Raw genomic sequence first — 15,146 nt, forward strand, 5'->3', positions numbered from 1 at the left:
TTCAGGTCACAAGCTCATTGTTATTGTTATTTGATATGTTATGTATGTTTGTTATTCATGTCGGAAAATAGCTCATTGAGCTAATGTTTCTTGTTAACACATACACGACTTTAAATAAAGATTCTTGTATCTTGTATCAAAACAAAAAAATAGAAACAGTTTGGAATCAGTTGGAAAGGGCCTTACGGACTATGAAATAGAGACACAAATACACAAATACAAACACCATAGACCTTTAATCATACGCGCATCGAAATAACTGTACGGATAAATGATGAAATTACCACATTGGAACGGTCAGTAAAACACAAATTACCTTGAATGCGATGCTACTGGGGGCATAAGCTAGTTTGTGTGACCTTAACCCCACAACTGTCCCACCATTGGTCAAAAATTACAAAATTAAGAAAAAGCCAGCATCAGACCATAATGACTTAAAAATGTTATCTAACTTTATTTCTAAATGAGAAATATGAGAATACATTCAATTATCGACCTCACCGTGTTCAATATGCCGTGCTGTGTCTCATATTCAAACCGCGGATATTCGATCTTGTCGTAGACGAAGTCAAGATCCTCCAAATGATGATCATTAAGAGCCCTACTCCGAGAATGCAAGCAAGGATTGGGAGGACGATAAGCAAGGGATTGGCGGGATACGTACACACTGAAAAGAGGTAAACAGAGCATAGGCGGGATACGTACACATTGATTAGAGAGGAACGGGGCATTGGCGGGAGACGTACACACTTAAAAGAGGTGAACAGAGCATTGGCGGGAGACGTACTGATAAGAGGTAAAAGGAGCATATGCGGGATACGTACACACTGATAAGAGATAAACGGATCATTGGCGGGAGAGGTACACACTGATAAGAGGAAAACGGAACATTGTGCTCCTTTAACCTATATTGTGTACCTTTGACCTATAGCGCGACCCTTTAACCTATAGTGTGCTCCTTTAACCTATAGTGTGCTCCTTTAAAATAAAGTGTGCCCATTTAACCTTATGTGTGCTTCTATAGCCTAATTGTGTGCTCATTTAACCTTTAGTGTGCCCCTTTAACATAAAGTGTGCTCCTTTGACCTATAGTGTGCCCATTATACCTATAGTGTGCTCCTTTAAAATATAGTGTGGCATTTTAACATAAAGTGTGCTCCTTTGACCTATAGTGTGCTCATTTAACCTATAGTAGGCCCCTTTAACCTATAACGTGGCTCTTTAACATAAAGTGTGCTCCTTTAACCTAAAGTGTGCTCCTTTAACCTATAGAGTGCTCCTTTAACCTATAGTGTGCCCCTTTAACCTATAGTGTGGCCCTTTAACATAAAGTGTGCTCCTTTGAACTATAGTGTTCCCATTTAACCTATAGTGTGCCCCTTTAACCTATAAAGTGGCCCTTTAACACATAGTGTGCCCCTTTAACATAAAGTGTGCTCCTTTAACCTATAGTGTGCACCTTTAACCTAAAGTGTGCTCCTTTAACCTATAGTTTGCTCCTTTAACCTATAGTGTGGTCCTTTAACATAAAGTATGCTCTTTGACCTATAGTGTGCCCCTTTAACCTAAAGTGTGCTCATTTGACCTATAGTGCGACCCTTTAACCTATAGTGTGCCCCTTTAACCTATAGTGTGGCCCTTTAACATAAAATGTGCTCCTTTAACATATAGTGTGGCCCTTTAACCTATAGTGTGCCCCTTTGACTTATAGTGTGCTCCTTTAACCTATAGTGTGGCCCGTTAACATATATCAACCTATAGTGTACTCCGTTAACCTATAGTGTGCCCCTTTAACCTACAGTGTGCTCCTTTAATCTATAGTGTGCCCCTTTAACATAAAGTTTGCTCCTTTAACCTAAAGTGTGCTCCTTCAAACTATATTAACCTATAGTTTGCCCCTTTAACCTATAGTGTGCTCCTTTAACATATAGTGTGCCCCTTAAACATAAAGTGTGCTCCTTTAACCAATAGTGTGCCCCTTTAACCTATAGTGTGCTCCTTTAACCTATAGTGTGCCCCTTTGACCTATAGTGTGCTCCTTTAACCTAAGTGTGCCCCTTTAACCTATAGTGTGCTCCTTTAACCTATAGTGTGACCCTTTGACCTATAGTGTGCTCCTTTAACCTAAGTGTGCCCCTTTAACCTATATTGTGCTCTTTAAACATATAGTGTGCCCCTTTAACCTATAGTGTATTCCTTTAACCTATAGTGTGCTCCTAAAACATAAACTGTGCTCCTTTAACATAAAGTGTGGTCCTTTAATCAATAGTGTGCCTCTTTAACATTAAGTGTGCTCCTTTAACCTATAGTGTGCTCTTTTAACCAATAGTGTGCCCTTTTAACGTAAAGTGTGCTCCTTTAACCTACAGTGTGGACCTTTAACATAAAGTGTGCTCCTTTAACCTATAGTGTGGCCCTTTAATTAATAGTTTGCCCCTTTAACCTATAGTGTGCTCCTTTAACCTATAGTGTGCTCCTTTAACCTATAGTGTGCCCTTTGTCCTATGGTATGCTCCTTTACCTTATAGTGTGCCCCTTTAACATATAGTGTGCTCCTTTAACATATATTGTGTTCCTTTGACCTATAGTGTGCCCCATTTAACCTATAGTGTGGCCCTTTAACATAAAATGTGCTCCTTTAACCTATAGGGTGCCTTCTTAACCTATAGTGTACCCTTTAACCTATAGTGTGCCCTTTAACCTATAGTGTTTCCTTCAACCTATTGTGTGCCCTTTAACTTAACCTATAGTGTTCCCTTCAACCTAAAGTGTGCTCTTTTAACCTATAGTGTGCCATTTAACCTATAGTATTCTCTTCAACCTATAGTGTGCTTCTTTAATCTATAGTGTGCCCTTTAACCTATAGTGTACGCTTTTACCTATAGTGTACGCTTTAACCTATTGTGTTCTCTTCCACCTATAGTGTACCCTTTTACCTATAGTGTATGATTTAACATATAGTGTGCCCTTTAACCTATAGTGTGCGCTTTAACCTTTCGTTTACCCTTTAACCTATAGTGTACGCTTTAACCTATAGTGTACGCTTTAACCTATAGTGTACGCTTTTACCTATAGTATACGATTTAACATATAGTGTGCCTTTTAACCAATAGTTTACCCTTTAACCTATAGTGTACGCTTTAATCTATAGTGTACGCTTTAACCTATAGTGTACGCTTTAACCTATAGTATACGGTTTAACCTATAGTGTACCCTTTTACCTATAGTGTACGCTTTAACCTATAGTGTGCCCTTTAACCTATAGTTTACCCTTTAACCTATAGTGTACGCTTTAACCTATATTGTACGCTTTAACCTATAGTGTACGCTTTAACCTATAGTGTACGCCTTTACCTATAGTGTACGATTTAACATATAGTGTGCCTTTTAACCAATAGTTTACACTTTAACCTATAGTGTACGCTTTAACCTATAGTGTACGCTTTAACCTATAGTGTACGCTTTAACCTATAGTGTACGGTTTAACCTATAGTGTACCCTTTTACCTATAGTGTACGCTTTAACCTATAGTGTGCCCTTTAACCTATAATTTACCCTTTAACCTATAGTGTACGCTTTAACCTATAGTGTACGCTTTAACCTATTGTGTACGCTTTAACTTATAGTGTACGGTTTAACCTATAGTGTACCCTTTTACCTATAGTGTACGATTTAACATATAGTGTGCCCTTTAACCTACAGTTTACCCTTTAACCTATAATGTACGCTTTAACCTATATTGTACGCTTTAACCTATATTGTACGCTTTTACCTATAGTGTAAGCTTTAACCTATTGTGTTCTCTTCAACCTATAGTGTACCCTTTTACCTATAGTGTACGCTTTAACCTATAGTGTACGCTTTAACCTATAGTGTACGCTTTAAACTATAGTTGACCCTTCAACCTTCAGTGTGCCCTTCAACCTAAAGTATGCTCTTCAACCTATAGTGCACCCTTTAACGTAAACTGCACCCATTTAACTTATATTGTACCACTTTAACTTATATTGTACCATTTTAACCCAAAGTGTGTCCCTTTAAACCTGAATTGTGGATCGGTTACTTATAGTTTGCCTCTTGAACCTATAGTGTGCCCCTTTAATCTGTATTACCTCTAATCAGTGTCTATGTATCCGCCAATGTCCCGACTACCTCTAATCAGTCGGTGCTATCCCGCCACTGCCCCATCTACCTTTTATCAATGGGTGCTATCCCGCCACTGCCCCATCTACCTTTTATCAGTGGGTGCTATCCCGCCAATGCCTCATCTACCTGTTATCAGTGGGTGCTATCCCACCAATGCCCCATCTACCTTTTATCAGTGGGTGCTATCCCGCTATTGCCCCATCCACCTCTTATCAGTTGGTGCTATCCCGCCAATTCCCCGTTTACCACTCATCAGTGTGTACGAATAGGTTAAAAGGGCACCCTTTAGGTTAAAGGGGCACAATTTATTTTTAAGGGACAAAGTACAGTTTAAAGGGGCATACTACAGGTTAAAAAAGGCTAACTATAGGTAAAAGGGGCACACTATATGTTAAAGGGGCACACTTTATGTTGAAGGACCAAAGTATACGTTAAAGGAGCACACTGTAGGTTAAAATGGCATACTTTAGGTTAACAGTCCTCACTATTTGTTAGAGCGGCATAATATAGGTTAAACGGCACACTTAAGGTACAAGTAGCACAATTTAAGTTCAATAGGCACACTTTAGGTTAAAGGAGCAATCTATGGGTCAAACTGACATACCATAGGTTAAAGGGCACACGTTCGGTTAAAGGGGCACACTAAATGTTGAATGGGTACAGAATAGGTTAATGTTGCACATTGCAGGTTAGAAGAGCACAATTTAGGTTAAAGGCATACTACATTTACAGGGGTTCACTATAGGTTAAAGGGGCACTCTATAGGTTAAAGGGGCACACTATAGGTTAAAGGGCACATTTTAGGTTAAAGGATCACACAAAAGGTTGAATGATGCAGTTTAGGTTAATGGGGCACAATACAGGTCATATGGGCATGCTATAGGTGTTTAAAGGGCACACTATACCTTAAAGAAATACATTAAAGGTTAAAGGCCACAATATAGGTTATAGGTTAAAGGGGCACACTATAGATTGGAGGGACATTCTATATCTTAAAGGGCTAGAGAAAAGGTTAAAGGGGCCCAATATAGGTTAAAGGGCACACTATAGGTAAAAGGGGCCATATAGGTTATAAGGGTAAACTTTAGGTTAAAGAGGCCCAATATAGGATAAAAGGCGAATTTTAGATTATAGAGGCCCAATATAGGTTAAAAGGACACACTATATGTTAAAGGGGATTACTATAGGTTAAAGTTCACACTTTACGTTAAAAATGGCCAATGTAGGTTAAAAAGCACATTATATGATAAAGGGACACAGTATAGGTTAAAGGGACACTCTATAGGTACGAGGTGAACTCTTTAAGTTAAATTGGCATAAGAGGTTAAAAGGGCAAATTATAGTTTTAATAATTAAAATCAAATGAGTTAAACATAATATGTCTCGTCTCGTGTGACAGTGCTATAAACACTGGATAGCTCTAATCTGGGAAACATTCTGCTTGTGCACTTTGCTCCAAAATAACTAAAATGACTAATGATCTAATCGGAACACTCGCCGAATATGCACTGCACTCGTGCGAGTATAGATAAACTAGCACACACATACACACGCACGCACGCACGCACGCACGCACACACGCACACACGCCAGCACGCACGTTCGCAAGCAAGCACACACGCACACACAGACACCGAGCTTTAACTAATACCCGCAAAACAAAGATATATAATGTCACTTACCTCTCTGGTTGGCGATGTTGAGCCGGACAGTATCGTTTGAACACTCCACTAAGTAGTTGAGTATACATTCCTTCGACACAATGAAGCCACAGGGATCGGAATCTTAAATCAGAAGGAGATAATGGTTTAGCGTGATACGCATGCGTCAGCTCAATTTGCTTTTAAAACTGTTAATTAGGGACTTGGGAAAAACAACATTTTCCCCGGCGCTAGTTGGCATTAGATCAAAGAACGGACTTTAAAACACCACCGTTTATTTCAAGGCTCACTTTCAACATTTGTTTTGAAATTTTAGTTCGTACTTTTCGTCCAAATCAAACGTCACTGTGTAAAGGGCTGTGTCACAATTTGAACGTCGTCAGTTCCGTAATGACGTAAGATTTGCATATAATTTGAGACGCTATATTAGAAACTGTACATATGATCAAGTGTCGTTTTATATTCTTTCAAAGCATTTGATAAAAGGAAAATATGTTTGTTAAGTAAACGATCGTTATCAATTTCAATTTGAGAACAACAACAATAAATGTAAAGCTTTTGGTGTTCACTCGGAGACACTTATTGCGATCTGACAACCACAATAATAACAACAACAGCAGCAGCAGCAACAACAACAGCAGCAGCAACAACAACAACAACAACAGCAGCAACAACAACAACAACAGCACCAATAACAACAACAACAACAGCAGCAGCAACAATTCATGTAAAGCTTTTGGTGTTCTCTCGGAGAAACTTATTGCGATCTGACAACAACAATAACAACAACAACAACAGCAGCAGCAACAATTCATGTAAAGTTTTGGTGTTCTCTCGGAGAAACTCATTGCGATCTGACAACAACAACAATAACAACAACAGCAGCAGCAGCAGCAACAACAACAACAACAATGAATGTACAGCTTTTGGTGTTCTCTCGGAGAAACTTATTGCGATCTGACAACAACAACAATAATAACAACAGCAGCAGCAGCAACAACAACAACAACAATGAATGTAAAGCTTTTGGTGTTCTCTCGGAGAAACTTATTGCGATCTGACAACAACAATAATAACAACAACAGCAGCAGCAACAACAACAACAACAACAGCAGCAACAACAACAACAATTCATGTAAAGCTTTTGGTGCTCAGTCGGAGAAACTCATTGCGATATGACAACAACAATAACAACAACAACAGCAGCAGCAGCAACAACAACAACAACAATGAATGTACAGGTTTTGGTGTTCTCTCGGAGAAACTTATTGCGATCTGACAACCACAATAAAAACAACAACAACAGCAGCAACAACAACAACAATGAATGTAAAGCTTTTGGTGTTCACTCGGAGAAACCCATTGCGATCTGACAACCACAATAATAACAACAGCAGCAGCAGCAACAACAACAACAACAAAACAACAACAGCAGCAACAGCAGCAACAACAACAACAATTCATGTAAAGCTTTTGGTGCTCAGTCGGAGAAACTCATTGCGATCTGACAACAACAATAATAACAACAACAGCAGCAGCAGCAGCAACAAAAACAACAATTCATGTAAGGCTTTTGGTGCTCAGTCGGAGAAACTCATTGCGATCTGACAACAACAATAACAACAACAACAGCAGCAGCAGCAGCAACAACAACAACAATTCATGTAAAGCTTTTGGTGTTCTCTTGGAGAACTTATTGCGATCTGACAACAACCATAATAACAACAACAACAGCAGCAGCAGCAACAGCAGCAGCAACAACAATTCATGTAAAGCTTTTGGTGTTCACTCGGAGAAACTTATTGCGATCTGACAACAACAATAATAACAACAACAGCAGCAGCAGCAGCAACAACAACAACAATTCATGTAAAGCTTTTGGTGTTCTCTCGGAGAAACTTATTGCGATCTAACAACAACAATAATAACAACAACAACAGCAGCAACAGCAGCAGCAACAACAATTCATGTAAATCTTTTGGTGTTCACTCGGAGAAACTCATTGCGATCTGACAACAACAATAATAACAACAACAGCAGCAGCAGCAGCAACAACAACAACAACAGCAGATACAACAACAACAATTCATGTAAAGCTTTTGTTGCTCAGTCGGAGAAACTCATTGCGATCTGACAACAACAATAACAACAACAACAGCAGCAGCAGCAACAACAACAATAACAATTAATGTACAGCTTTTGGTGTTCTCTCGGAGAAACTTATTGCGATCTGACAACAACAACAATAACAACAACAGCAGCAGCAGCAGCAACAACAACAACAATTCATGTAAAGCTTTTGGTGTTCACTCGGAGAAACCCATTGCGATCTGACAACCACAATAAAAACAACAACAACAGCAGCAGCAACAACAACGACAACAACAACAGCAGCAACAGCAGCAACAACAACAACAATTCATGTAAAGCTTTTGGTGCTCAGTCGGAGAAACTCATTGCGATCTGACAACAACAATAACAACAACAACAGCAGCAGCAACAACAACAACAATTCATGTAAAGCTTTTGGTGCTCAGTCGGAGAAACTCATTGCGATCTGACAACAACAATAACAACAACAACAGCAGCAGCAGCAGCAACAACAACAACAATTCATGTAAAGCTTTTGGTGCTCAGTCGGAGAAACTCATTGCGATCTGATAACAACAATAACAACAACAACAGCAGCAGCAACAACAACAACAACAACAACAACAGCAACAGCAGCAACAACAACAACAATTCATGTAAAGCTTTTGGTGCTCAGTCGGGGAAACTCATTGCGATCTGAAAACAACAATAACAACAACAACAGCAGCAGCAGCAACAACAACAACAATTCATGTAAAGCTTTTGGTGCTCAGTCGGAGAAACTCATTACGATCTGACAACAATAACAACAACAAAAGCAGCAGCAGCAGCAACAACAACAACAATTCATGAATAGCTTTTGGTGTTCACTCGGAGAAACTTATTGCGATCTGACAACAACAATAACAACAACAACAGCAGCAGCAGCAGCAACAACAACAACAACAACAGCAGCAACAACAACAACAATTCATGTAAAGCTTTTGGTGCTCAGTCGGGGAAACTCATTGCGATCTGAAAACAACAATAACAACAACAACAATTCATGTAAAGCTTTTGGTGCTCAGTCGGGGAAACTCATTGCGATCTGACAACAACAATAACAACAACAACAGCAGCAGCAGCAGCAACAACAACAACAATTCATGTAAAGCTTTTGGTGTTCACTCGGAGAAACTTATTGCGATCTGACAACAACAATAACAACAACAACAGCAGCAGCAGCAGCAACAACAACAACAACTCATGTAAAGCTTTTGGTGTTCACTCTGAGAAATTCATTGCGATCTGACAACAACAACAATAACAACAACAGCAGCAGCAGCAACAACAGCAACAACAACAAAAGCAGCAACACCATCAAAAATAAAAACACTAACAACAACAACAAAAACAACAGCAGCAGCAGTAACAACAACAATAAACAATAACAACAATAACAAACACAACAGTAGCAGCAACAAAAACAACAGTAGCAGCAACAACAACAACAACAACACTTACCTTTTTGCGTAGACGATCAAAATATCGCATCAGCAAATGATTGCCACAATTTATATAGTCACGCGCTATTATCGTCTAAATCATGAAATCAAAAGGATGAGATGACATTATTGTATTACCTACCATTGAATTTGTTGACCATTGTGACTAGAAGATTCGGGCAGCTTGACTGACACCCGAGCGGAATAGCTGTCTCGTTGATCATGGCTGTCTGCTTTTCATCTTCTACGATACACTTGACACATTCTCTGTACCGGCATTTGCTGCACCTTTCACATTTCTGAATTGACCAATCATCAGTTAAAATAATAATAAATAATATACTGACTGAAAATATAAAAATGTTATCGACATAAAGTTGAACCCCGTTGACTCGACCTCCCAGGGACATCGAAACACGGAAAATTGGACCCAAGCGGAGTTGCTATCCAGTTCGAGCCATCGAGGAATTCGAGAAAAGCGAGTTCGAGCCAACGAAATTTGAATATACTAAGTTTGACAAATAACTTTATTGATTGCCTTCAATTTAAAGAAATCGATCTTTTATATACAGTTCGAGCCAACGAGGAATTCGAGCAAAGCGAGTTCGAGCCAACGAAGTTTGACTGTACAAAGTTTGACAAATGACTTTATTTATTGAGGGTAACTCATTAAGCTACGTAATCAAACCTAATCACTTTATGGCCTTCATAAACAATATAACAGCAATGCAAACAAACGGAGAAAACACATCCGCGTTTTCTTTTTTGAGCGCAAATGCATTTTGTCACTTACAGGACACTCTCCGCACGTTGGTCCCTCATAGTCGGGTTCGCATTCACACTTTCCGCACTTACACGTTCCATGGCCATTACACTCCATCTGAAAAAAATAACTCTAAAAATATCACACACAAAATAAAATTATTATGCAAAATACTTCTCCTTTACACCGTCAATATGTGTATACAATTTCAAGTCAAAAACATTTGAAGTTAAGGGGAAAAAATAAACCTGTCCTGGTGTCCGAGGCCGGACGTACGGACGGGACAAAGTGATTCCTATCAACCCTTAACCACCAAGTGATGGAGATTCAATACTAATCATAGCCGTACCCCTGTTTCCGGATGTTTACAATTGCGTTTCGGAGGGCATTCACAGTGATGACCATCATAATCGTCCTTACATAGACATCTTCCGCAATTACATTGCCCATGATCTGAAATGTGTTTCATTTTAAGGTTAAACTCCAAGTCCTTTGATTAGAATGTTAAAATAAATGACCAACTGAGTGAATGATTAAATTAGGAATGTTTAATGATAAGGACATAAATACTATTGATTATGGACCCTGACTAAAATAGTTTAACAAAAAGGTCATTTTTCTGCCAAAAAACAATTCCAAAGTCCTTATATCGGTAATGATGCAGGAAAACGAAATAAATTTTATTATGGTGGATGAATACTGCCATTTCAAGTTCACTATAGGTTAAAGGGGCACTCTATAGGTTAAAGGGGCACACTATAGGTTAAAGGGCACATTTTAGGTTAAAGGATCACACAAAAGGTTGAATGATGCAGTTTAGGTTAATGGAGCACAATACAGGTCATAGGGGCATGCTTTAGGTGTTTAAAGGGCACACTATTCCTTAAAGAAATACATTAAAGGTTAAAGGCCACAATATAGGTTATAGGTTAAAGGGGCACACAATAGATTGGAGGGACATTCTATATCTTAAAGGGCTAGAGAAAAGGTTAAAGGGGCCCAATATAGGTTAAAGGGCACACTATATGTAAAAGGGGCCATATAGGTTAAAAGGGTAAACTTTAGGTTAAAGAGGCCCAATATAGGATAAAAGGCGAATTTTAGGTTAAAGAGGCCCAATATAGGTTAAAAGGGCACACTATATGTTAAAGGGGATTACTATAGGTTTAAGTTCACACTTTACGTTAAAAATGGCCAATATAGGTTAAAAAGCACACTATATGTTAAAGGGACGCAGTATAGGTTAAAGGGACACTCTATAGGTACGAGGTGAACTCTTAAGTTAAATTGGCATAAGAGGTTAAAAGGGCAAATTATAGTTTTAATAATTAAAATCAAATGAGTTAAACATAATATGTCTCGTCTCGTGTGACAGTGCTATAAACACTGGGTAGCTCTAATCTGGGTAACATTCTGTTTGTGCACTTTGCTCCAAATTGACTAATAATCTAATCGGAACACTCGCCGAATGTGCACTGCACTCGTGCGAGTATAGATAAGCTAACTATACACACACACGCACGCACGCACGCACGCCAGCACGCACGTTCGCAAGCAAGCACACACGCACACACAGACACCGAGCATTAATTAATACACGCAAAACAAAGAACTATAAGGTCACTTACCTCTGTGGTTGGCGATGTTGAGCCGGACAGTATCGTTTGAACACTCCACTAAGTAGTTGCGTATACATTTCTTCGACTCAATGAAGACACAGGGATCGGAATCTTAAATCAGAAGGAGATAAGGGTTTAGCGTGATACGCATGCGTCAGCTCAATTTGCTTTTAAAACTGTTAATTAGGGACTTGGGAAAAACAACATTTTCCCCGGCGCTAGTTGGCATTAGATCAAAGAACGGGCTTAAAAACACCACCGTTTATTTCAAGGCTCACTTTCAACATTTGTTTTGAAATTTTAGTTCGTACTTTTCGTCCAAATCAGACGTCACTGTGTAAAGGGCTGTGTCACTATTTGAACGTCGTCAGCTCCGAAATGACGTAAGATTTGCATATAATTTGAGGCTCTTTATTACAAACGGTACATATTATCAAGTGTTGTTTTATATTCTTTCAAAGCATTTGATAAAAGGAAAATATGTTTGTTAAGTAAACGATCGTTATCAATTTCAATTTGAGAACAACAACAATTCATGTAAAGCTTTTGGTGGTCACTCGGAGAAACTCATTGCGATCTGACAACAACAACAATAATAACAACAACAGCAGCAGCAGCAGCAGCAACAACAACAACAACAAAAGCAACAACACCATTAACAATAACAACACTAAAAACAACAACAAAACAACAGCAGCAGTAACTACAACAAAAACAATAACAACAACAACAGCAACAACAAAAACAACAGTTGCAGCAACAACAACAACAACACTTACCTTTTATGCGTAGACGATCAAAATATAGTATCAGCAAATGATTGCCACAATTTATATAGTCACGCGCTATTATCGTCTAAATTATGAAATCACAAGGATGAGATTATAAGTATCTTCCATGGCCGCGAGTGTAAGATACGTTCATTCCGACCCGAGCGTAGGGTGTTTTGCGGAAACGAGGTTTACCGAGTTTCCGCAAAACACCCTGCGCGAGGGTTGGGATGAACCTATCTTACACGAGCGGCTATGGTAGATGCTTTTCTCCCACCTCAGTTAAACAAAATTAAGTAAAAAAAATGTATTTCTTTGCCGAAACTCTTTTATGCTAAGTGAAAATAATTGCGTACGGATATGCGATAATTCGTGGTTGTCATGGATATTCGCGCAGTGATTCAGAGTATGTAAATGGTCTGATCGGTCTTTAAATAGTTCTAAGAAGAGTGAAGCATTATTTCTTGAAAGTTGCGTGAAAACTGTTTTCTGGTGACATTTGAAGCGAGAAATAATTAACTCGCGTTCTAAATATTGCCACCAGACAAGGTTTCCATGATGCGCTACAGACGACAGTCTTCAACAAGGGAGGTAATTACAATGTGGTGACCATTAAAAGAAGTTCCATACGGGCATTTTATCTTCGCCAGTTGGCAAGATAAGAATTTCTAGCATGGTTAAATTAATGGATCTACTTATCTTAGGTGGGAGAAGACATTTTTACTTAATTTTGTTTAACTGAGATGGGAGAAAGAGCATCTACCATAGCCGCTCGTGTAAGATAGGTTCATCCCGACCCTTGCGCATGGTGATTTGCGGAAACTCGGTAAACCTCGTTTCCACAAAACACCCTACGCTCGGGTCGGAATGAACCTATCTTATACTCTCGGCCATGGAAGATAGTTATAATGTTATAACCTACCATTGAATTTGTTGACCATTGTGACTAGAAGATTCGGGCAGCTTGACTGACACACGAACGGAATAGCTGTCTCGTTGATCATGGCTGTCTGCTTTTCATTTTCTACGATACACTTGACACATTCTCTGTACCGGCATTTGCTACACCTTTCACATTTCTGAATTGACCAATCATCAGTTAAAATAATAATAAATAATATACTGACTGAAAATATAAAAATGTTATCGACATAAAGTTGAACCCCGTTGACTCGACCTCCCAGGGACATCGAAACACGGAAAATTGGACCCAAGCGGAGTTGCTATCCAGTTCGAGCCATCGAGGAATTCGAGAAAAGTGAGTTCAAGCCAACAAAATTTGAATATACTAAGTTTGACAAATAACTTTATTGATTGCCTTCAATTTAAAGAAATCGATCTTTTATATACAGTTCGAGCCAACGAGGAATTCGAGCAAAGCGAGTTCGAGCCAACGAAGTTTGACTGTACAAAGTTTGACAAATGACTTTATTTATTGAGGGTAACTCATTAAGCTACGCAATCAAACTTAATTACTTTATGGCCTTCATAAACAATATAACAGCAATGCAAACAAACGGAGAAAACACATCCGCGTTTTCTTTTTTGAGCACAAATGCATTTTGTCACTTACAGGACACTCTCCGCACGTTGGTCCCTCATAGTCGGGTTCGCATTCACACTTTCCGCACTTACACGTTCCATGGCCATTACACTCCATCTGAATAAATAACTCTAAAAATATCACACACAAAATAAAATTATTATGCAAAATACTTCTCCTTTACACCGTCAATATGTGTATACAATTTCAAGTCAAAAACATTTGAAGTTAAGGGGAAAAATAAACCAGTCCTGGTGTCCGAGGCCGGACGTACGGACCAAGATGAAGATTCAATACTGATTATAGCCGTACCCCTGTTTCCGGATGTTTACAATTGCGTTTCGGAGGGCATTCACAGTGTTGACCATCATAATCGTCCTTACATAGACATCTTCCGCAATTACATTGCCCATGATCTGAAATGTGTTTCATTTTAAGGTTAAACTCCAAGTCCTTTGATTAGAATGTTAAAATAAATGACCAACTGAGTGAATGATTAAATTAGGAATGTTTAATGATAAGGACATAAATACTATTGATTATGGACCCTGACTAAAATAGTTTTACAAAAAGGTCATTTTTCTGCCAAAAAACAATTCCAAAGTCCTTATATCGGTAATGATGCAGGAAAACGAAATAAATTTTATTATGGTGGATGAATACTGCCATTTCAAGTTCACTATAGGTTAAAGGGGCACTCTATAGGTTAAAGGGGCACACTATAGGTTAAAGGGCACATTTTAGGTTAAAGGATCACACAAAAGGTTGAATGATGCAGTTTAGGTTAATGGAGCACAATACAGGTCATAGGGGCATGCTTTAGGTGTTTAAAGGGCACACTATTCCTTAAAGAAATACATTAAAGGTTAAAGGCCACAATATAGGTTATAGGTTAAAGGGGCACACAATAGATTGGAGGGACATTCTATATCTTAAAGGCTAGAGACAAGGTTAAAGGGGCCCAATATAGGTTAAAGGGCACACTATAGGTAAAAGGGGCCATATAGGTTAAAAGGGTAAACTTAAGGTTAAAGAGGCCCAATATAGGATAAAAGGCGAAATTTAGGTT

General features: G+C 38.8%; 1 protein-coding gene across 1 annotated transcript; it reads right to left on the minus strand.

Moving 5' to 3' along the window:
• Window positions 1–506: 506 nt before the first annotated feature.
• On the minus strand, window positions 507–14,483 carry LOC128224085 (integrin beta-6-like). Its single transcript, XM_052933780.1, has 9 exons — window positions 14,390–14,483; window positions 14,108–14,194; window positions 13,457–13,613; window positions 11,774–11,875; window positions 10,495–10,598; window positions 10,176–10,262; window positions 9,525–9,681; window positions 5,829–5,930; window positions 507–667 (listed from the first exon to the last, which is right to left on the minus strand). Exons 2-9 carry the CDS (start codon window positions 14,192–14,194, stop codon window positions 507–509), a joined length of 957 nt encoding a protein of 318 aa, XP_052789740.1. The 5' UTR covers window positions 14,390–14,483.
• Window positions 14,484–15,146: the final 663 nt, after the last annotated feature.

This window comes from Mya arenaria, chromosome 1, assembly GCF_026914265.1.
Source record: "Mya arenaria isolate MELC-2E11 chromosome 1, ASM2691426v1".
NCBI lineage: Eukaryota > Metazoa > Mollusca > Bivalvia > Myida > Myidae > Mya > Mya arenaria.